This window comes from Falco peregrinus, chromosome 2 (genome assembly GCF_023634155.1).
Source record: "Falco peregrinus isolate bFalPer1 chromosome 2, bFalPer1.pri, whole genome shotgun sequence".
Taxonomy (NCBI): Eukaryota; Metazoa; Chordata; class Aves; order Falconiformes; family Falconidae; genus Falco; species Falco peregrinus.
In genome coordinates this window covers 94,482,078-94,506,658 of record NC_073722.1, presented here as the reverse complement: position 1 = coordinate 94,506,658, position 24,581 = coordinate 94,482,078, and the positions used below count along the sequence as shown (strand labels likewise).

The 24,581-nt window shown below is 47.9% G+C and overlaps 1 protein-coding gene across 5 annotated transcripts in view; it reads right to left on the bottom strand.

Moving 5' to 3' along the window:
* CORO1C (coronin 1C) overlaps positions 1 to 24,581 on the bottom strand; it is a 53,435-nt gene that overhangs the window by 8,702 nt on the left and 20,152 nt on the right. For all 5 annotated transcript variants that reach the window (XM_013298445.3, XM_055796475.1, XM_055796476.1 and 2 more), the window contains 2 exons: positions 18,367 to 18,566; positions 6,577 to 6,699 (listed from right to left, as the gene is read on the bottom strand). In XM_013298445.3, coding sequence (XP_013153899.1) covers positions 6,577 to 6,699; positions 18,367 to 18,561 — 318 coding nt within the window. In that variant the 5' untranslated portion in view covers positions 18,562 to 18,566. The remainder of the gene's footprint in view (positions 1 to 6,576; positions 6,700 to 18,366; positions 18,567 to 24,581) is intronic.

Below are 24,581 nucleotides of genomic sequence, written 5' to 3'. Positions count from 1 at the left end.
GTTTGCTTTCTGGAGTTAAGAGAATAGGGCTCGCCAGCCCCTGCCCACGATGCCCAAGCAAGCTGTCAGAGCCAGCAGATGCAAGAGGAGCAGGTTTCAGAAGCCACGCAGCCAGACATGCGTGAGAACGACATGGATTTTTGCATTAATCCCAGTTTCTCCCTTCTTGCAGGGATGGCTGCTGCTTAAAGGAAACCCACCGAGAGGCAAAAATTCTCAGCGCGCACCAGCTCATCTCTAAATAACCCTAAAATGATTTCCCTTTTCTCTGATGCAGGTCTCAGCACCACCCCTCCCAGCACACTCAGCATCCCAGGAGGAATGACCTGCGACAGGCACACAGCCTCAGCAGAGAACATCTCTGCAAGGGCTGAACCCCCTCTTTTCTCTCTCTTCTCTCTTCCTGCCCAACGGAACGCTGCTAGCAACAGGATGACATAAACTGAGGCTTTTACCAGCCATCACCTTTTAAAAACTGGGTTGTAAACTGGAGCTGTTCGGTCTGGAGAAGCAGGATGTCATCCTGCTCACTTCCAACTCAACACCAGCTTTGCCAGCGATGCAGCCACAGCGTGCTCTCAGAGGACCATGCTGAAACACAACCCGCCTTGCTAACAGCAACAAATCATTTCACCTGCCCGTTACACGATAAAAGCAGGTTCCAAAGCCACCCATTTTTATAGAGGCAGCTTGAGGAATAAACGATCTGACAGTGGCAATGGTTTCCAACAGGTCTGCTGACAGGGGAACTTGAACATCAGGCTGCTAGAACTGGTACCCACACTCGATGCCCGAACCGCACGCAGGTCTCAGATGAGCCACCTCCAGACCCCTCACCACTGCAAGCACTGGTGCAACGCTGCAGAAAACAGGTATAACCTAAACCAGTAAGAAAGGTGGAAAGAGAGAGACCTCAGTAGAAGAGGCAATGTGGGAAAGCCGGGGGCTCTGAGGCAGAGGTATGGCAGCTGCCCAGCACAGCACTAGGTGACACCAGTGCGGGGGTAGAGGATGCTTGACTTAAGCAGCTCGGGTCTGACAGCTCTGCCTGGCAGGCAGATGCTGGGGCACAGCTGATGTGGGGATGAGAAACGGAAAAAAACAGCAAACCACTTCTCCGTGAGATGAAAAGGCCATGACAGCCAAGACTGACCTATGCAAGTTGACGTTACGCTGCAGATTAAGCGGTGAACCAGACATCTGGTTACATTGGAGTCCTGAGCAGCCCTTAAAAATGACAATAAAAATGACAAGCCTTGATGAACACAGCTATTTCTTCCCCCAAGAGAAACTGTGTGATAAAAGCAGCCTGCCCCAACTCCCTCAGCCTCACTCTCTTTTCTGGGGGAAGCTTTGGAAATCGAATTGATTCATAAAAAAAAGACCCAGGAGCAGCACAAGCTCCTGGGCCAAGCGTGACCTGCAGCCAAGCCACGCAGGGAGAGCAGCAGGGTCAGAGCCAACCTCCCTCCCTGCGGAGGCGCAGCTGGAGCAAAGGGATCACCGGCTCCCCGAGATCCCCGGTTTTGTTCTGCTGCAGGTGGGAGCAGGGCAGGGATCCTCCTCTGCAAGCACAGCTTCGTAGCAAAGTAACTTGCATGCCAGAAAGCTCCAGGACCAAGTTTAAATGTGAGCCAGCGAGTGCAAGGGGTGGGAAAGGGAGATATTAGAGGCAAAACACCAATGAAAAGGATTTTTTAAAAGCCTCTGGAGGACAGACAGATTATTATTTTTTTTTGTAAGGGAAAGCCCCTATAGTTTACAGCAGCTGCAGACCAGTGTAATCCTCTGCAGATTACAGAAACTATTGACCTAATAATCCTGCCTGGTATTGCAAAAAAACCCCAAACAAACAAACCAACAAAAAGCCACAAAAAAACCCCAAAAAAGCAAGGAGTGTGAAAGGTCAGGATACACTCCCGAGCAACCTGGCCCACTCATTCCTGCATGGGGTGGGGTGCCTGCCTTCAGCGTGGGATGAAATTAGATTCACAGGGCAAATGAAGGAACTTTCACTTTGGAAGCAGAACCCAGCCTGCTGGCGGTGAGGACTCGGGATGAGTACACAAAGGAAACCTTAAAAGATAGCAAGGTTCACTGGACATCAGTAACAGCTTGTCAACTTTCCCACTTGGGCGGGTTTGGTGGTGGTTTGTTGGGGTTTTTTCGTTTGTTTTGTGGTTTTTTTGTTTTTTTTTTAAAGTTAACATGGCTGGTTTGTTTGCGACTGAGGAAGTGAAGTCACACCACGGTGGTGTGTAGACGTTTGGGTCTCAGAGGAAGAGCAGGAGGGAAAGGTTTTGCACAAACAGCATGTAAGAGAGAAATTAAAGCAAAGTTTTTTTCAGCACTTTTTTTTTTTTAATACCCTTTCAAGAGGAATAAAAATGGTCTCTGTGGCTCTGCACCAACCTGCAGAGAAGATCAAGCCAATTTCTAGAAACAACATAAATTCCTATAGTCACATCGTGTGAGGAAACAAATGAGTTTGAGCCCTGGGTTTTATCTACACCCCTGCTCTTGTATTGCTGAAGGAAAAGGCATTTTGTGCACCCTTTTTTTTGTAGCTGTAAGACCTTCTCCACAGCTAGCTGGGTCCTGGAACCATGCCTTTAACTGTCTGCTAACAGGCTGGTGTCCCAGCTGAGCTCTAGTTTAATTTTAAAGGCAATTTGCTCAATCAAATGAACTCTACTCTGGCCACTACATGCAAATTCAATTACTATTTACCTTCCAATAAAGCAAATTTTCTGTATCTGAGAAAGGCCCTTTGATACCATCCACAAGCCTTTATACAATCCAACATTTTCCATCTGAATTAAAAAACCTGCAATACATTACAGCCATTCAGAAGAATATCAACCATCAATATTTAAGTAATTCCTTATTTGCTGGCACGAGAAAACAATTCTTCAAATAGAACACCAGAAGAGGCCACAGAAGGTATCTGCATGCCACGGGGTTTTAAAGGAAGCCTTTCTGAGCCCAATTCAGACCAGAGGAGCTGTGAACTCCCTGTGCCCCACTCTTTTTGCAAAAGGAGAGAGAAATTTGGCAAGAAACCAGCAAATGGGGCAGAGAGGCTACGGCCGTTACCGGCATCGCATCGTTTGTCTGGTGGCTCCGGTGTTCCATGGAAAGGGGCACGTTCTGGAGAGCTGCGAACAAGGTATAAAGAGGAAATACTTCAACACTTGCAGACTACAAGTATTTCATTGTATCTCGAACCACTTCAAGCGAGTTGTGTTTGCCAGCGCCAAAGGAATCTGTTGGCTTCGCGCTCCAACTGGCAAGGGCAGGAGGGGACGGAGGCCAACGCGTGCCCCAAGGAATACCCGGCGTGGGATGAAGGAAGAGCGTTCGCTCCTCCACGAGCCTACGCTACCACAGAGAAGAAAGCAGGTGGTGGTTTAGAGAGGTTCATTCTACTTTCTCCTCTGCTGGGATCAGACAGGGATGTGCTTATACCCACTGGCACCGTGACTTGCACAACGGTGGTCTTACAAGGGTGAGATGTCCTAAGCATTGCCCTCCACCCTTTTTTTCTTCTCTACCGCCAAATTATTTCTGAATGCATCAGACTGGCCAGGGGAAGGAATGAGAGCATCACCTGGAACTGTCAGATCACACCTACCAAGTGCCTTGCACCAAACTGACGCAGCTGCAGTTACACCTCGAAAGCTGTCCAAGCTACAAAGCTCAGCAGGATCAGAAAAAGAGATCTTCTCTACTTTTAACCCTTAGTCTAATGATCTCAAATACTGCCTGTTCAACAGTTATAGGGAGCTCACGGGACACTTCCACCTCCTACAAATCTGAGTTTTTATTTAGATGAAAACGTTTCTAGCTTTTGAAATGGCCAAATTCACCTTCCTTGCGCAACACAAAGGCTGCAAGGCAGTTCAAAGCTCTGGTGCAGGGAACCAGCCCTCTTCACCTCAAGACACGGGTCAGATAGCATCTCAAAGCCGTGCTCTCTCCCTCAACACATGTCTTGCTGACGTTGATCAGATCTGTTGTGGCACAGGGCAAGATCCTAAATCCTTGGGTGCCAAGACACAGATGGTCTTTCAAAACATAAGGTATATATTTTTTTTAAAAGCAGCTGGCACTTCTGCAGAAAGCCACGTGATTTCCTCTACCGCATCACTTTTTCTCATTTCATGTTGGCTAATGAAGAGTTCAGAGCTGATGAACAACCACATATCCTCTAAAGTAAGATGAGTTTATTCAGTGACAAGCTGTTCAGGAAGCAGGACTGTAAAACCTTTATTAAAGAAAAGCAAAGAAAACAGGATGCTAAATGACTCGTGCCAGGACAGAAAAGCAATTAAAAATGGGAAGGCTCATTAGCGAATTCTAGTTTGTTTCCAAACAGTCCAGGCCAGGGACGTTCTTTTCATACTCTAGCTCTGTCCAGCCCAGTTAACAACTGTCCCAAATGATTTGGGATACATCATTTTAGTTGGGCGTATAGTGATAGGACAAGGGGTAATGGTTTTAAACTAAAAGAGGGCAGATTAGTTTAGATTAGATCTAGATTAGGAAGAAATTCTTTACTGTGAGGGTGGTGGGACACTGGCACAGGCTGCCCAGCGCAGCTGTGGGTGCCCCATCCCTGGAGGTGCTCAAGGCCGGGCTGGATGGGGCTGGGAGCAACCTGGGCTGGTGGAAGGTGTCCCTGCCCGTGGCAGGGGGGTGGAACTAGGTGGTCTTTAAGGCCCCTTCCAACCCAAACCATTCTAGGAATCTATGATTTCCCACCAGAAGTTACGCGATACTTAACAGGAGACTGAACTTAAGTCTTCAGTCCCCTTTGCTTTCTCCATCGCTGCTGTGGCACTCAGCTTCACTGCATTTTAAACCTCCAGCTAACATGCACCTCACAACTTCCAGCTCACGAGTTGCATATGCTTGTTCCTTCAAGCACCGCAAGGACTCAGGTTACTTCACCTTCCCAGTTGCTTGCTCCCTTCCACTCAAGACGCAGTCACACCAAGAAGTACCCTACACCAAAGACGGGTGTGCAAGCCAGCAGCCAGCTACCCCGTGGTGTCTGTCCACACGCGTGTTGCCTCCAAGGTTGGAGGGGAAGCTCACCCCCCACTTCAGTGCGTGCAGATAACCCACCGTGAACCCATGCCCCACAGAACTTGTTGGCGCGGTTGTAGGTGTAGATTCCTGCAGTTTGTGTCTACATCAGGAGCATTTGGACCACTCTTAACTGAACACTGTTGGTTTTTCTACATAATTCAATCCCTCTGGAGCCTCACAACATACTTCTCATTGCATTCGGATGAGAGACTGATTTTGCCTCCAAAAAGGCAGCCATGGACCTTAGCTTCCCCTGCTTCTGTTGATGCTCATGTTTCACAAGCTGTTCCTTCCGACTTGCAGCCCTTCTGGATCCTGGTTTCTGGAGGAACGCTCCTGCATCCTTCAAAGCTTAGTTCTAGTCCAGTAGTGAACGTTACAAACACCAAAGCTTGTTGTTTCGTTTAATATTAAATATAGTACATTTTGTTAACATGCTTCAGCTTCCAAGACTGAGAGATTGCAGGCAAGAGCTGTCCCAGGATAAGCCTCTTGGGATGAATCCCCTCCCAAACATTTTAACGATGAACAGAAGCAAAGGAATTTATCTGACATGATCTATAATAAGATTTCAATATAACATTCAGCCTACAGCATTTCTAAATATGGCCAAAGATCACTGAAGTTATTTGGCATTATTTCATCTTACAAGGATTTTCTTTCACTTATTCTGCTGTGTTTGCATACACGAGATTCCACATCCATCACTGAGCAAGGTCGTCTATTGTTCAGTGGGCTCCGACCGAGGTAAAATACATCTCAGCACCAAGGATGTCAGGTGCAGAATTGGGATTACTATTTATTTATTAAAAAAAGCCCTTTCAACATCTACTCACAACCTGTAGATATAGGAAAAACATAAAGTGCCACCCTGAAATCAAGGGCTGAAGCAATTCTGAAAGCTGATGGGCTTGTTACCTTCCAATCCCCACCTCTTCGCAACACACCCCACTGCATCCATTAGGATATTTGAGGTAAGGAGCCGCCTATGTCTTCTGCAAAGCATGACAAATCAAAACACCTCACCCCTGACTGGCACTCTTCCTTCTCTTTCCTCTTCCCAAACATCAGACAAATCCCCAGGGGAAGAAAAAAAATGGAAGAGCGACTGAAGCCAAAGCCAGGAAGACACGAGCCAAGGCTGTTACAAGAAGTGTCATCTCAGTGCTGAAGAGATTCTTCCCAGAAGTCTGAGGCTGCACCTTCTCAACCAGTAATGCGAGAAGAAAGTGCCAGTTGTGAGAGTCCAAATCCCACTGTTAGGGCAGATTATAAAGCTCGCTCTGCTACTTCATGCTCTAATTTTTCGCTAGGTCCTGCAACCAAGATAGCATCATTTCTCACGGCGAGATCAAACGTGCAGAATGCCCACGACCACTCTCGCATCGGCAGAACAGGAGGCGTCTTCAGAAATACAAGTGTCACCTGCAGCAGCCTTTTTAGCAAACCCCACCCTGCAAGACTAATTAAACACACTCTTACCATGACGGTGCAGTCCTCAGAGCCGCTAGCGATGACCTGGTCATTATGAGGACACCAGTCTATGTCCAACACTGGTCCCGTGTGGCCACACACTGTTGGGTAGGACTTGTCAATTCTGCCTGTCTGCGGGAGGGAAACAAGAAGGAGAGCTGTAATAGACAGCACAGAGCAGAGGAGATCCTAATTCTCCATTAACTCTTTCAGTATTCACAATGTCATGAAATTTGAATCGTCTCATGTATCTGTGGAGGAGACAAACCAGCCACTCTCTTTCTGCAGCATCAACTAGCTGGAAACTCCCGATGCTACAAGGAAAGGGTTCAGAGGTTCAGCGCAGGAGGGCTTTGCCACCCCTTGGATGCAGCGATGCTTTGCTGCCCATATCTCAGCATTTTCTCCGATGCTGTCCCTTTGTCTGTCCCAACGTTTCAGGAAGAGGGCTCTGCCCGACCACTGAAGCTCTGGTTTTGTCTGTGCTTTGCAACAGTGGGCAGCAACAGCTAAAGATAACCAAGCTAAAATTTTAATTGAAGGGTTTTGCTGGTCATTGAATGTACCAAGTCTGCTTGTTTTCATCATAGAAGTATTTTGCTTAGATGGAAAGTTTTTAGGACACAATTGTGCAGAGTAAAATACTGTTTTCAGGAATAAATACTGCCAGGACAGACTGCCACAGCCACCCACCCCACTCCCTGCCTCCCCCTCCATGGCCAGAGGACCAAGGCCACCAGCAAGCTGCCAAAGTCAAGCTCACCACACAGGTAAAGTTTCCAAGAAAACAAGCTAATGAGATGTTCCCGTTTGAATGGAGACCAATCTAGTGATGCCAACCCAGTCGTTGCAAAGGCACCAGCTCTGCCAACTGGGTGTACGTTTTGCTGATGGAGCCCCTCAATATCCTGAAGCAACCAACCCCCGCCCGAACTGCTGATGCACCTAATACCCCTGCTTCCTCTGGGTGAAAGGGAAGAAAAGTCACTCTGGGTAATCATGGTTCTCTCTCGGTCAAGTCTCACACGGATGGGAAGCAATATTTAAAATACTGAAGACACACGGTGGTAGCAGCAGGGTGAGCAGGAGACTCCTGCACTTCCAGGGCCAGAATCTGGGTCCCGCTCCAAGGGGTTTTGTTTCCAGGGAATGCCGTGATGGCCTTTTCATGAGCAACGGGAGAAGAGACACAGGAGGGAAAGGTCTTGGGACAGAGGTCGTCTTCTTTCATGTTTAAACATGCAGAAGAAATGGCTGGCATTTCACTTCTGCCATTCGGTGGTAACGTTCCCCATCCTCGGAGGTTACATCCCTTAATATATGCCTCCTACCCATCTCCATGCGGAAGGCTGTTTCCATTCAATGCTGTCTTATGCACAAAAGGATCAGAATAATGCTGGATACTGGCTTTTGAAGACTACTGACCTGGAGACCTCTACTAGCATCAAAACTAAGATATAGATCCAAACAGACGAAGTTACAGAACCAAAACAACCCCTGTTTCCTAAATGGCCAAACTGAGGTTTCAAAAAAAAGACTGTCACGATCATTCAAATGCTTTTGAAATGATTAAAAATGAAAAGCTTTGTAGATGAAAAGCCATAAACCAGATATTCAAAAAATTAAAGTGTGTAATCCCTCATGGATGTTATAATGTGAAATAGGATTAAAAAAATTAATACACCCGCCTGACATGTATAGCCTATCCATTTTAATTCATCTAATTAAAAAAGGACCGTGCAGAGCACATGCGTACGAATGTACTTCCGAAGTCACATTACAGGCCAAACACAAATATAGATCTAAACCAAAAGAAAAAAATAACGACTAATACTACGAGACATCAGTAACTACCTGTTCTTACTCCTAAGCAGGGCTCTGAGTAATCTTCTAAGAGGAGCCTAAGGTAATTATTTGCAGGCTGCACGAGTGCTTGTCAGCTTAGCTTAGGGTTTTTACAGTAATTTATTACTGCAGGGAGAAAAAAAAAAAAAAGATCAATTTGAGCAAATTAAACCACAAACTTCACCTTTCAGTTTTGATCACGATGAACCTGAACAGCACAAGCAGCAGCAAGCCAACTGCTTGTGACAGCCAGCTGACCGCAGGGACCAGGCAAGCCCACTGCCTGCTTTTGATCACCTAAAAAGGAGCTCATTTTTTAAACCAGCTATCTTGTACTTCCATTAGCTCACTAAACAGCAGCCCTCCGAGGGTGTTTTCATGAGGAAAAGGAGATGATGGAGGCTCTGTGTGAGCCCACGGCAAGAGGGAGCTACCAATGCCCCAAAAGCAGAAGGGACCAGTGCAGCCACAGGCTTCCAGCTCCCATGCAGGAGCAAGTCCCCTTCCCTCGGCAGGCGAAGCAGCAAGCTGGAGTAAAGCTCAGTCTTGTCACCAAGCTGGAATAACAGTGAGTCTTGTCCTCAAGCTAGGAACTTTGAGATGGATGCACAGGCGCAGCTGTTTTGGACCAGGACGGCATGTATTTCTCAGCCCAGAGCCACGCGGATCGTGAAGAAATAGATGCACAAAGGGGAAGTTAAACTAAACCGAGCAGAAATATCTTTGCCTTGTGTTATAGGTGAAAAGATGCTTATCTGCATCATCTGTCAAATGCACCCTTTTCCTGCCGGGGTGTGGATAGCGACATATGCAAACCAAACAAGGGAACAGGCAGAGTAAGGATGGGGAAAATGAGCTGTTGTTCAGAAGCAGTGTGGGAGATACAGCAACAAGCACGTCTATTCCCAAAAACTCACAAAACCAAGCAAAGAGAGTGCAAAGAAGAAGGAGCTGTCACGCTGCCTGCAGACAGAGGAAGGCAATGCCAGGGCGATGCACACCCCAGGGGCATCAGCTTCTACGCTTGGACATGGCACTGTGGCATGAAAGGACAAGACCTAACTGCTCATCAGGATCCACAGAGAAGAGCATCAGAACAGCAAAATCAGAATAAATAAGGATGCAAATGGACAGAAATTACTTGTGTTCTTAGTGGCCGAAAGGCTGCCACGCTGCGCAAAGCCGCAGTTCAGCTAGCAGAAGTCCAACAGCTTTCAGAGAAGCTACCGACTTGTGGTCAGAGACAAAAAAAATCTTTGCAGGGCAGAGGAAACTATGGTGCTTTCCTGAGCGCATAACAAAGAGCAAGAGCTTCCCCCAGCAAGGCTTCTAAATGCACTGCATCTGCTCCACTTCAAAAAAACACCACCACTTTTATTAGAAAGCCTGACCCTTCAAAGGGTATTGGGGGGGGGGCTGTCAAAGGACAACCCCCCACGTCACCACCCCAGAGCCTGACCCAGCACACCTTCCCCTCAGCATGGTGAGAAATGAGCAGGCTTTAACTCCCAAGTGTTACTTTACCACCTCTGTAAGCCAGTTTTGTAAATAACATCCACACAGGCTACACCGTAGGCTCCCTCCTCCCAGCAGCATTCGCCTCTCCGGAGCAGGAGACCCCGATTCCCGGCATTGCACTGGATTAGCTGTGCACAGAACTTTGAAAACAATACCTGGGGGGCTTTGCCAAAAGGGAAAAACCAGGAAGCCTGCAGTAGGTTATTAAAAAAAACCCAAACACCAGCCTGTAAAATTAAACAAAATTCAACGTTTCTAAATACAACTCCTTTTAAAAGAGACGCCTCCGCCACAAGAACACCACGAGGTTTGCAACTTTGCTGCCAAATGGGTGCACTTTCACACTACTGTAATACTCTCAGGTTTGGGGATTTATTTATTTATTTTTAAAATGTAATCTTTTAATTAGTAAGGGATTTAAAATAAATCTCAAGTGTTGATACATGGCTTAAAATTAACTCAGTACAACTTCAAGAAATTAAATCCTTCTCATAATCCATTATGACTCTGAGCGACACATCACAGTAACAACTTGTGAAACTCAGAGAGTTGTATTTTATGAGAAGTGAGCCAAAAAAGTGAATTTGAGGATTACTGTTAACATGGTGGATGGCACTGACTAGAAGCACACTCAGTATTCAGGTCCTTCAACAGGTGGTAAGCTGCCCTTACCAAATGAATTCATTTAGGGCTTTCATGTATCCCAGATCAGAACTAAAAAAAAAAAAGATATATGAGATGAAGAAAAATTGTTATTAAATCCAGAAGAGACAGGTAAGTGGCACAGGAAAACTGTTCCTAAAAGTGGTAGGTTTATGAATTAATCTCACCGTTTTACAACCGCTTCTCTGCCAGAAAAGGGCAATTGGTTGCACAAAACAGCTCATGGATTATGGTAAAAATATCATGGAGAACAGCTGCTTCCCCCGACCCATGGTTGCACTCATTAAAATCACCATTTAAAATAGGGAAGTGGCATCAAGTTGCACAAGCAAAAGCAATTCCTCCACCCTCACTTCACAGGAGTTTGGGGAAGGAAATCAGGTCACAACTGCAAAGTTTGAAATGCAAACCTACTAGTGCCTTTTCTCTGTTAGAGAAAATATTCCTTTTTTTCTGAGCGAAATTGTGTGTTTTCCTTACAACACCAAGTGACACCAAGTCCCGTTGAGTGAGGTTTAATGTGCTCTGGCCACCCAACCTCCATCTCTGGTTGCAGCAGCTGGTCACGCAGGAAGCAGCGGGGAGAAAATACTGCAGGAGGATGTAAGGAAAGTGCATTGCTCTCTCGTGACCATGACAAATAGACGTTAGTCACCCAGCAAACCAATCAAGGCATCCATAACTAATTCGGAAAATTATGAGAAGTGTTACTCCCAAAAGTTCTACTGTAACGTCATGCAATGGGACACTTTAAGGCATTCATAACTTCATATTGCTTCCAAACCAGACCCCTGTCAACATCACTTGCTCCCTTCCAGGAATTCCTCAGCAGTGCTCCCGTTCTGGTTTTGTCACCTTGACAGCTGCAGGGCTGTGACATTACAGGCTGCTACAGAACAGAGACAAAGGTCCTTGTTTGGAGAGTCCAGACCTAAATGGATGCACAAAGAGGAGGGAAGAAAAGGAAGAAAACCCGTGGGGACAGACAGGGATCCTGCACAAAGCCAGCCCTGCCCCAGCAGCGAGAGCAGGGCTTTAAAAACCCCTGCACTGAGCAGCCCCAGCAGCTTTGGCATCACCGCTCCAAGCGCCGCCAGGAGGGTTTTGGGCTCGTGGGCAGGAGGAGCAGGCAGCAGTGACGACGTTCATGTCACACCGCTGGGACAGGACCGGCAGCAGCCGGGGACTTTGTGGTTTGGGTGGTTGCAGCTGACTGGAGAATGGAGAGGTAAGAGCTGGTTGCAACTGCAAGATGCTCTGTGTGTTTGCCTGCAGAATCCTTCACAGAGTTTGTTGCAGCAATCAGCTACTTGCACATTGGCTTTAAAAAAAGGAAGGAAAAAAACCCCCCAACACAAGCCGCCCCCCCAAAACCAACCCAGACTGCTGACTCCTGTCACTCAGAGCTGGGTATACAGCACAACTCCAGCACTTCAGCTAATGTCTGGCTCAGTTTCTAGAGGAAAGCTCTAAAATGAATTAACTTTAAAATGAAATTTCAGCCTCAGCTAACTTTTAGCTGTAAAAGGCCTTCAGGCAGAAGATAGAGATTCAAAACAGAGAGACCTGTTGTCCAGAAATTACAATTACCAAGATATAAAGTCGCTCTTTTGTTCTGTCCATAAAGTATGATTTCAAAAGCAGCTAATTCCCCTGTTAGCAAAACAGGCATACTACCTTTCCCACTGAAGGAGAACTAATTGGTGTCCTAAAAAGTCCTGGATTCTGCGATGAAGCAGTAAAACCCGCTGCAGTTGCGGGGGCGGTGGAAGATGAGCACCCACCCAGAGAGGGGAGAGGTGCTGAGCGGGGAGGGGGCACCCAGACAGGACCCACGGGGAACAGTCGTCTCACATCATCCAAACACGCTCATCCCCCTAAGCTGGGAACAGACGAGCCGGGACTCCAGCACCAGCCATGACGAAACAAACTGGGACCAGTAAAAACACAGACAGGAAAGGAGGAGACAGAAGAAAGTCTGAACAGATCCCAGGAAAGAAGCTACTTTATCCAACCATTTCTGTTGAACTCATTTTGTCCCTGGACTTGCAAGATTTCAGTTTAGCTGAAGTTTTAACAGCTAACCCAGCACTTTACCCTCCCTTTCAGGCCCCCCTACACCCTGCTCTTGTACGTATGGCTGGCATATATCCACCTGCACCCTACAGCAACCAGGAACTTTATGCCACGAACGACTCAGAAATTCAAGCTGCTGGTGGAGCAACGTTATCTTTCATCTGATGATAGGATGAATACGCAACTTACTCCACTCCTCACACTCTGCTTTAACCTCTGCTTAGGCAGGCAGATGTGGATTACACCGGGTGCTCCCCCAGTGCAACCACCTCTCCTTCGTACTGCTTGCAGGCAAAACTATCAAGCTCCTCTTCCACTTTCATTATTGGACAAGGTCTTAAAATTGCAGCAACGTTTGTACAAACCATCGGTTGACTGTAAGACAGGGGACAGTATTTGCTGCTTGCTCACCTGCAGAAATGAGAATTATCAGCCACACTCCTGCCCTCTCTTCCCTAACACACTAGAACCCGATGATCCATTGGAATCAAGCTGACAGCGATAAATATAAACTTTTTTGGTTTAAATCAGCTTTAAAGAAAAACCCAAGGTGAAATAAAAGAAACAAACCCAAATTAGTGCCCCACTTGGGAAGGTGCATTATAACTCAAGCCCATGTCCCTCCTGAGCGGCACAGACAGCCCACTTGGGCTAGTGAAGCACCCATGGGAGGTGGTCACAAGCTGATGGGCGCCAAGAGAGAAAAGAAGTGCAAAGGACCTGGGCAACATTTGCTCTATGCAGAGCAGATGTAGGCAAAATCTACAAGAAACCAGGTTTTAGCAGTTCCACTGCTCACAAGATGACTTTGGTCTTTAAAACCCACCAGTGTGTTCCTTTTTTATGCAGTTGTTGCAGTGTTGTCTTGATTTTTCACCTCCTCCACCCAACATTCAAAACTTGAGCTGGCATGAAAATCTGACCAAAATTTAGGGAGAAAAGTCCCTTCGTAGTCTCTAACCTTGCAACTTTCTCACAGGGACACTGCTATGAAAAAGACCTACAGCACTAGGGCCAACAAGGGCTCTTCAGGAGCCAAACTCAAGACAACAGTAACTCATTTTAATTCACATCCTTCCATCCACGCTCCACCAAAAATTGCTGGAAGGGCTCAACAAACCCACTGCAGCAGTACCTCCTGATTTTATTTTACACCCAGTTCAGAAAAAGATTGTAATTTTTTTTCCTTCAGTCCTTCCTGGAGGAAGGAGAATTTGGAACAGCTGATTAACAACGTACATATGCCATGGTTGAACAGTAAGGCATGTCACTTGCAGAACAACATATTCCTTCAAGAAGATCATTCCTGAGGTGTGCACTCACCCACCCACATGCTAATTGCCTCTCACAGCACCCATCTGATCCCAGCTTCTGGAGGAATGCTGCCTATGTAAAGGGAGTGCAAGAAGAAGTCAGGCATACAAATGGAAAAATCGAATAAAAGGTGTATCCAAAGGGGACTGAAGAAGCCTCTTCTAAAAGCCTTATGCAACGTGACATTCAGCTGAAGGCATCTTTCTATGAACTGAAACATAAAGGACCCCTTTGCAGCAGATTTTTTTTCTTTGCAGATAAAAACTGCACAGATTTTTCAAGGAAAGGAAAAATAATTGTATGCAGTTCTGCTGTAATGTAGACCCAGCACCAGAACCACGGACTAAATGCAGGTATTTGCAAGTCGCTTCCCCCAGCACGTCAAGAAACCCACAAAATTCTAATCATGGCTGTAAAAGCGGGATCACCCATCGAGCTGGGTGAGTGTATTGCCCACAACCCCTCTCCTTTGACATCGGAGGCAGGGAGGTCTCTGCCCTGCCGTTTCCAAAGTCATCTGAGGGATGCGAGCACACCACACAGCAAGGGGCACGGCCCTTCCCAACAGCATCCCATGGGATAACCGGCAGTCCTGAGTTCGTGCTGCCAGGAAGGACACGCAGCAGTGAAGATGACAAGCCCACCACCTGAAAGGCTGAGGACGGGAGGGCTGGAGGGACAAGGCAGAACAATGGACTCTTGGTCCTTGCACAGCACTGAGCCACCCAGGTGGCTGCACCATCCATCCCGCTCCTACGGGAAATCTCCAGGGGATGTGAGCAGGAAAACTGCTTCTTCCCTCACCCCCCTCTTCCTCAGCTCCCTCCCAGCAGCCCTACCTACCATGCTGGAGGTGATGTCCAGCTCATCTCGCAGCACAGCCAGCACAGGCTGGGGCACCCAGCGCTTGGTCGAAGGGGTTTATCCCAGGGCTGCCCTCCCAGTGCACCCGCTGTGTTGCCTGGGATAAGGCTCAAAGAAAATCAGCTCTAAAACCCTGCAGGCTTCCAGTCTAACAGTGATACTCTATGCTAACATTCTGCTCAGTGTTAGCCCAGAATAAGCAGGCAAGTTTGTTCAGTGGTTTTTTTCCCTAGTTAATGCTGATTAGCTGGACTTGTATCATCTAGGCACCATTAATTGATATAAATGACCACTTTTGAAAAATATGTGGTCCATTCCAACAGAGGCCATCTCTCTCCAGACTAACCAACCTGTGGGAATTGCGATTTTCAGCAACTCAGACAGTGGCCGTGGCTCTTGCTGGAGCATGGGAATGGCGAGTTCCTGGCAAAGGCCCTGCACATGTGCATGCAAGGAAACGGGAAGTTCAGACAAAGCGTTTCCACAGCCAGCAAGCCTGGCTCAGCTGCACCAGCCCCGGCTGTGGCTCCCCACCGGCTCTGCGGGGAGCCCCAGGGGTGGGAGCAGTGAGGGATGGAGCGTGGAGGGAGGGAGAGAGGGATGGAGCGTGGAGGGAGGGAGAGAGGGATGGAGCGTGGAGGGAGGGAGAGAGGGATGGAGCGTGGAGGGAGGGAGAGAGGGATGGAGCGTGGAGGGAGGGAGAGAGGGAAGAGGGGTGGAGCACGGAGGGAGGGAATGAAAGAAGGAATATGGCAGAGGGAGAGGGAAGGAGGATGGGCAGAGGGAGAGAGGGAGGACTTAGGGAAGGGGAATAGAGCATGGAGGGAGAGAAGGAGGGAAGGAGGATGGCGCATGGAGGGAAGGGAGGATGGAGCACGAAGGGACTGAGGATGGAACGAAGGCTGGGACGGCGGATGGCGCCCCCTGGGTCCCCGCACACCGGCACCGGAGCCCCGGCGGCGCGGCTGGGCCCGGCAGCGCAGGGGTTAACGGCCGCGCACTTGCCGCGCCGCGCCCCCGCCCCCGCCAATCAGCGCGGCGGCGGCCGGCGGCCCCGAGCGCTGCCATGACCATATAAGGCAAAAAGCCGCGGCCGCCGCAGTGCTGCTGCGGCGGGCGCGGGGGCGCGCGCGCGGCGCGGCGGGGCGGGCGGGGCGGCGCGGCGCGGTGCGGAGCAGCCCGGCCCCTCCGGCCCCCACATGGGCGCTCGCTGCGGGGTCCCGGGGCGCCCCCCAGCCCGCCGAGGGAGCCGGCGGCCAAGAGGCAGCGCCGCAACAACAAAACCACGGCGCTACCGGCACTTGGCGAGGCAAATGACGGTTCAAATGCGCTAAACCGGGGGCTGGCGGCGGCCCCGCGGGGCGCAGGCTCGGCTCAGCACCGGCAGGAGGGCACGGCCACACGGCACATGCAGCAAGTGGGGTTTTACGGCTCGATCTTACAAACCCGTGCTTTAAAATCAGCCCGTTCCCCAGCCCAAGTACACCAGCGAGCATCTTGCTGTGGGAACTCGGTGCCTACCCCTGCCAAACGGCCGTCAACAGAAATCCAAAATGTTCGGGTGCTGAAGGAGCCAAAGGAACAATTTCATCAGCCGAGGCTATAAAAATAAATGAGGAACCTAGAAACTGGTTACAGCAAAGCCAGCAACGTGTTGCATTGCAAAAGAACGTGTGGGGCTGGAGGGTTTAGGAACAGAGTTCCTCCAGCTTTGCATGAAACATTCATCTATGTGAGAATTAAATAGCTGGACAACGCAGGAACATCGCTCAGGGCGCGAAGGCAATGCAAATACAGGGGAAAGCAGAAGGAACAGCTGAATAAACTTAAAACCCCCTCAAACATAAGATGGCACTTAAAATGCAAAAGGCCAGATCACTCGGAACGAGCAGGGATTTCTGCCAGGGACTGAGAAAACATTGGGAAGTAAGAGCGAAAAAGAAAAAAAAGAGGGGTGCGTGTCCTTTGCCATTGGCATTTGATCATGCTGTGATGCAACACGAGTGCAACCGCGTGCTGTGTTGAGCAAGGTATTTCCCATTGAGATCTGTGTCACCGTGTGTGGCTTGGGCAAGAGCAGGATGCGTGGCCCGAAGACGAGCGCAAACCAGAATACTTGCAAAGAAGTGCTGTTAATAATATGAGGAAAATAGAGAGCTATTTCAGTAGGCTAGGGGCTTGGCTGGCTTCACTTAGCACAACCGAGGCATAAGTGAGAACTCGCAGCCTCTGTTCCTGCAATGCACTCGAATGCGCTCGCCATGTGGGATGCTATATTCAATTCTGGTCACTAGTCCTATATATAAACGGGGCAGATCTGCAAATGGAGCTAGGAAAAGAAGGACAGGGCTGATGACAGACTGAGGACATCTTAAGTGTATAGTTAAGAGAGAAGCTTGAGGGTCACAAAGAAAATAACCTTACAGAAAAAGACTTCCGTCACCAGAATGTGCTGGTTAAGCAACAGAAAGGGAGAACACCCCTCTCCAACAAGGGCAGAAGAAAGATGCTCTGTCATTTTTTTCCATGCAGTATCAGGGGGCAACAGGAATTTATTTCAGTTCCTGCTCACTTCTGTGCTTTTATAACACAGGACTGTAAGAGACTGCCAGGAAGGCTTCTGTACCCATCTCTTCAGTCTCCCTCCAAGCCTTTGATCTGGCCATTCTCATGGCTGACGGACTGGAACCTAACTTTTCTGTGTGTTTTGCAAAGCACACCCCTGGGGCTCTACAAATAAATTCAAAGTGGAAGGGAAAGAAGTTGCATGTATGTATGGGCTCACTGGAAGATTATTTTTTGGAGCCTTAGCAAGCACTTTGCACAGCAGAGAACATAAGGGGCTTTTCCCTGCCTGAGGTCAGATGAAGCCCCTCTCCTCAGTATATCAGGTACTGGGAGATAAAAAGACCTGGCTGAAGTACGATAAAGCCTAGGCACAGCCTCCTGATTTGGGAGAGCTGCGATGGTACCTGGAGGAGCTGTTTTCTTACTGAGGTTATTCTGGTCTTACACTGCATAGAGAAAGAGTAACCAAAGGGGCTGGCAGCAGCCTGGACCAGCTGAGATGCCAAGGCCACATCACCTATGGAAATACCCTTCTTGGAACCTCTGCATCCATCTGATACAGGGCTGCAAGGAATAGTTTGGTTCAGGTGCGTTCCTGAATGAAGCGACACTTGCAGAGCTCAAAAAGCTGAATCCCCAACAGTGGAAAAAACCTGAGCCCTGCTATCATAAATAACGAGGCTTCATTAGGGGCGTGATTCCACACAGAAACTCCTGCCATAAGGAACTGGCTCAGATTAGTAAAACAAAATGCTTCTTTGCTGTGTTTAACGTCGAGGAAGCATCAGGCTGATTACAGAGACATTAAATGGGTTCTTACATGGCACTACTGAGCAACGTTTGTCACAGCACTGCAGAGACTTCCCAGCCTTGACGTTATTCATAAACCAGTGCTGCCACAACAACAAAGCTGAGCGGGTAATAGCGAGAAACTTTCAAAAAAGCACTTACCTTGTGCAAAGGCAGCACCAGGAACGCTCCGCCACCGCTAGCATCTACAATTATTGCAACAAATCGGGGGTTTACTGCACAAAAGGAGCTATCCCAAGTAACACGGGAAACGCGGATGTCGTCGTAACACTGATCGTTTTTCACCGCTTGGCCAAACACGTGCCGAAATTTGCTCTGTCGTACCACTCGCCTCATTGTGTCTGCAGGGAAGAGGAACGTCAAAAGAAGGAGATCAGTTACAGGTGCAGGGACCTCCTGCTCGCCCAGAAGATGCCTGCCAAGGACCTCCATGGGACCCTCTCATCTGCACCATCACCCCGCTGCCAGCAACACAGAAATACAGTTTCACTCACTAGTCCTGCACCTTGCTTTAGCCCTGCTAAGTTCTCAGCCAGTTTTGCCTTTTTTTTTTTTTTTTTTAAAAAAATAAAGTTCAAGGTTGTTTAGTACCAAACAACTGGACTGCACTTCCAAGGGTGTTTTACAGAAGGGATCTGCCAGTTAAGCATCAGTTTTCCCATTGTAAATGTATGCTCTTTTTCCACTAAAGGAAGTTCCTAATCCTAAAAGCAGTTTTTAGACAAGTCTCCACATATTTTTGGGGATAAATCTGGTCTCAGATTGAACTTGTTTACTTTCAAGTCAGGCAGGGTCCAGAAGACGTAAATAAAAATGCAAGCTCTCAAAATCCGGTGTTGCTGTGAAGTGGTTCCACATGTTCGCTAGCTTCCATTTCTTTCTTCTAACTCCAAAATCTCACAAAAAAAATAATAAAATTAGTTTCCTAGGAAGAAAGGAGTAATGGAAACAAGCTAATGACTCAAATTAACTTAGTGTGTCTGTAGCACTTCTCTTGAGAAAAATAATTTTCAAGAAGGCTTAAGTTAGAATAGAGGGAAAGGGGCTGGCGTGGAAAATTCCGGCACCTGGAAGGCGACACGGGCACAACACTGCATGTGAACACCAAACCTGGAAGCGAGCAACTGCCTGGAGCCCGTGCATCTGGGAAGGGTTTTTCCCATCATAGAAGATTTCTCTCCCTCAAGCAGCTCTTGCAGGAAGATGAAAAGCCTCCATATAGCATCCTGGTTTTACATATGAGAAAAATCTTTCTGCCCTGGTCTCTAGGGAAAGCAAAAAAAATTATTTTTTTTTTTTTTAAAAAAAAAGCAGAGTCCACCTCCTAGCTTGCCTCCCAGTAGGTCCCCAAGCACATGGAGAGGCTGGGAAAAACTGCTCAGCTGCATGGAGCTTCTTGCTCCAGACCCACCAGCCTGATGCTCTCAAGTGAGAGACTCCGAACGCGGCTCCGGCACGGCTCCCTCAGCACAGCCTGTCTGCAGCAAAAGTGATAAAGGGTTGTACGCCTGTCTCTGACTGCAAAGGCTGGGCATGAAAGCAGAGCAAAAAAGAGACTGTGGAATGATGGCTGTTTTGTAGTCTCGGCGGTTAAAAAAAGGATAAATTAACAGCAACAAAAAGCTGAATAACTAGAGGAAAGTACTCATCAGAGCTGGGAAAGCAGCAGTCACGCAGTATGTTTGTAGAGGAGAAAAATGTTACCATTAACATAACAGACAGCTATCCAGTGGAATACTCCAGTTTCCGCACAGATAAGAAAAAATAATCAGAGTATTTGTTTTCCACCGGCTCCCCCCCAACCACATCCAGCTGGAGCATTTGGGAATCGGCACTGGCCATCTCCAGCACAGCTCTGGCTCCAGTCTGGGCAGCTGCTGCCAGCACAAACTGGGACAAGCACCATCAGAGCCACCAGCACAATGGAGGAGCAAAGCCCAGGCGAAGGGTCCCAGCCCGGGCAGCGCGTTACCTGTTGGGGAAAAGCCAGCTCCTCTGCAGGCACAAATAATAAGTGCACTGATTATGGGGTCATTTGTGTGATGGGGACTGTCCCTGGGGTGGGGTGGAGGCCACGTAGCTTTTGGCCACTGATGACCTGGTGATGCAGGCACCAAGGGCTCTGCATTTATTTCCAGCCATCGTCGGTGGGTTTTACCTGCAGCGTTTCTCACTGTACCAGTTCTACACCAATGTCCTATTAAAGCTCCCCAATTAACTCAATCCTTTCAGAGATAAGCAAGTGCCACAAACAGCATTATATTAAGAAATCCTGCCGTTTAAGAAAAAACTGGTATAGATTTTAGATGCAAAATGTCAATGATTGGCGTGTTTATGACGTCCACATGAAAAAAGCTATATATAAATTATGAATGATTACTCCTATTATAGATGAACTTAGGCTTCCTCTGTACTTAATGCAATCGACTTGCATAATACACTTTCTGCCAACTATTTCACTTGCAGCACAAATAAAAAGTCTGTTCCACAGTGCACACACCCAGCGACACCCAAGTGCCATGGGATGTCATAAACCAGGAGCTGCTCCCTGGCTCCGGCCAGCAGGTAAGAGTACAAAATCCAGACACCAATTTCTTTTTATGCTCACGATGCACAGCAACACCCTCAGAGTTCATGTTCAGCTCTACAGCCAGATGGAAGAGCTGAAGCTGCAGGGCAGACAGTACCTTTCATGCAACGGGACCATGAAATATTAGGAGCAAACCATTTTTTGCACACAGAACTGATAATCACCTGGCAGTGGAGTGCATCCATTTTTTTGAGCAGGGGGAAAAAAAAATTACAACTGCTCTGTTCGCAGTGTGATGCAGGTTTTTGTTTTGTTTTCAGGCAAAGGAAAAGATGAAGTTATCCAAAATGGATGGGAGAAACTCCGCCAAAGCAGATGGTATGTCATGTCTCGAGGTGGAGTGCTGCCAGCACAGGCGGCTCGGTAGGCTCCCCAGGGATGCTCGCACGGCCATCCCCGGCAGGGAAGGAGGGAGGGTGAGGCAGGGCACAGCTCCATCCCTGGGTGGATTCACAGCATGGCCCCCGCTGAGCCCCACTGAACCATGCACAAAGAAAAGGTGAATTTCTACTCGGAGATCCCCGAAAGACAAGCAGCATGCTGTACTATCAAGCTGCCCGAGGCCCAATTAAGATACATCATAAAAAAATGCAGTTCCACACCCAGTTACTAATTTATGGCGTAGACTCATTCAGAGACCTGTCAGATATTTTAATCCGGAGCGGGCTCCTCCCAGCCGTAAGCTGTCTGCCTGGACTTCTGCAGCCACAGCTTGGATCCTGCCAGGTCCTGCAGTGAGCACCCTGCCACAGCGGCATCACCCCCTTCATCCCTCCCTCGCCGGCACCCGAGGTGACACCAGGCCACCCTGAAGAAGCAGGGATGCTCTCGCAACGTGCTGCAACACCACAGGAAGCTTGCGGCCAGCTCAGCCCTCTCGAGAACACACCTTGCAGCAAAACCCTGCTCGCTCATCTGCCTGGGGTGCACGACTTGCCTAGGAGAAGGACTTTTCCAGTCCCCTGCTTTATGCACAGTCAATTTCCATGACTGTTCGCCCACTGGCAACGTTCCCATCCCACTGTGCATCAAGATTAAAATCTGATTGTTTAGAAAAAGGTAAAGCCTTGCTGAGTTAACATGCAGCAAATTGCCTGGTGTCAATGTACCATATACCTGGGGTTTTTGCAATTTGTCTGCTTTAATGCTGGGAATGTGGATATGATAGTTAGGAAGGACTATTTGTATAGCTTGGATAATTACATCTTTTCTACACTTGATCAATACCAGAACACCACACACAAAAAAAAGAGCTTATCTCAAATATCAGGTACTGGGAGGTCTGCCACCCCTTCCACTCTAATGGTAGAGAAACACCCTCAATCCTATGGTGAAATTCTACTACTTTATTTCCCTCATTTTTACTGTTTGATGGAAAGGCTAATTTTTTTTTTGGTTTTCCATAAACGACCTTTAAAAAAATGCAAAGAATCAGATGTATCCAAAAATACCCTGTTTTGCTCCAAACGGATTGGTTTGAACACACCTTTGCTGCCCTCTTCTCCACCTACAGCTCATCATCCTTAGCAGGAACTCTCTGATGAACACATGGTGAGCAGCCTCCAAGTCCTCATTTCCATAGCAAAGGGAGTGATTCTTGGCGTTGGATCACAGCCATTTTGATCTGGCTGCTCTCCAAAGAGAAGAGGGGAGGGGGTGGGGGTGGGGAAATGTGCAGGCTGTAGTTATAAAGAGCAACGATGGTGGATCTTTCAAGCACCCCACAGAAAGCGAGCAGGTGAAAAACAAAACAGCTTGAGCCTGAGCACCTAAAAAAAAAAAAAAATTAAAAAAGAAAAAGTCATCTTCTCCCTACTTCGGCCTCTTGTTCAGATGTGAAAAGCATGTAAGATCCTCATTTATTGCGCAACAAAAGGACTCCCTCCTCCAGCATCTGCAAGAAATCCACAGCTGAATTGGGTTGCCACAGGTTCTCTAAGCACAGGCAGCAGCTTCCAGCTTGGCCACTTGTAGGATGATCAGGTAAGGCACATCCCCGATGATTCACCATCAGGCAAGGCTGAATCAGCCTCTATCACACATGCCAAAGTATACCTGGCCAGTTCAGGGACCCCGGGAAGTGACTTCGGAAATACCCAAATGGGCAAGTGCATCCATGGCTGATGAGGCTTCACTAGGGATTTACTCTTAGGAAGTGGACTTGGAGCAAGAGTTTTTAAAAAAGGAAGTTCATTAGATCATTGTCTGTGCTGTTAAATCTTAGCTAAGGAGCTGGAACGATCTCCATACACTTGCTAGACAGGAAATTTTTTTCTTTTTTTTTTTTTTTTTTTTTTTTGTTAAGTACAAATTTGGAGGATTTAAAACCTCACGACTAGGAGTTGAAAGGAGTTTAAATTTTGCCAGAGTTACAGCCCTCAGCAAAATTAAAACAGAAGCGTTAGACACCCTGCAAAGACCACTACAATAGAAGTGCTGACAGATCTACGACTGCACTGATCTCCTGGATCCTGCTCCATGACACACGGCATCTTACACGTCCTCATGGGGACATTGGAAAGAGCCTTCAAAACTCTTTCCCCCCCCCTCCCAAATGTCAAGTGACTACCAGCTGAATTTTACCCAACATTTAACTTTGCCTCCCACTGTCTGTCCCCGCCGTACCGCTCGGCCACTGGCCTTTGTGTCAGCATTTAAAAGGACCTTAGAAATGCAGGATGCAGTCAGCCGTGCTTGCACAGTGATACTTTTCATTCCATTTCTTTCTGATCTCCCATCATGATGTGTCACAAGAGTTACCATGAGTTTGCCCATTTTCCTGTTTATAAAGGATTTATCTGTCTCAAGCATCCAACAGATGTATTTCTGTGGCTTCGGAGGGTTTTCAGCCTGCTTATGCAAGAGGAAACACATCCTGCTAGGGAACACTTACAGGAAAACCCCCCACTAATGGCAAAATCCTGCTCAGCCCATGTGATTGTGATCCCTTCTGGAAAGGGAGACTTTTGAAATAAAAGGCTACTTTAAGTCACAGGCAGCTGGAGGCTACTGTGAAGGGGGGGATGACGAGGATCCACAAATCCACTCGATAGGGAGAACGGCACTTAAAGGTTGGTGCTGGGGACTGGAAAGGCTCCTTAAGCGCAAAATGTACGATAGGCTGCAAGCTGTTGCTAGTGAGCCCCCAGACTCAGAATTAGAGCCTTACTGGAGAGGTTGCATATGATTCAATGGCAGCTTTGGAATAAATGTACAGTCTCAGATAACTATTAACAAAGAAGCAGATAAGGAAAAAAAAAAATAATCAAGACACACTCCAGGCGATGCCACCAGCAGCAGTTCTGAATGATGACTAATACCAGGGGGCACCTGCCTGATTTGTTATGGGTTAGACAGGGTGCTGGGGCCAGCAGGGCGAGGGGACAGTCCCACCGGTAAAACTGTAGCATGGGGCAGCCCACGCCATGGATGCCTGATGCGGGGAAGGATTTCTCGAGTACAGATGCATTGACTATGCAGCCCAAGGTCTTTCTAAACACCTGGGCTGAGATGCTCGGGCCTCAGCTGCAAAAGCGATGAGTGCCCAGAGCTGAAACTTTTTTTTTTTTTTTTAAATAAAAAAGAGAAAGTACATTATAATCCTAAGCTGATAATCAGGCCATGGATGTTTCAATCTGAGGTCTAAGTGCCCCCAGCACGGAGAAAACATCCTCCCTTGCAGTGGGGCTGAGCCACATCTGCTGAGCAGTTGGCCATCATGGAGGTAAGCACCAGAGAAGAGCCCACAAGGAACCTCGTCACTCAC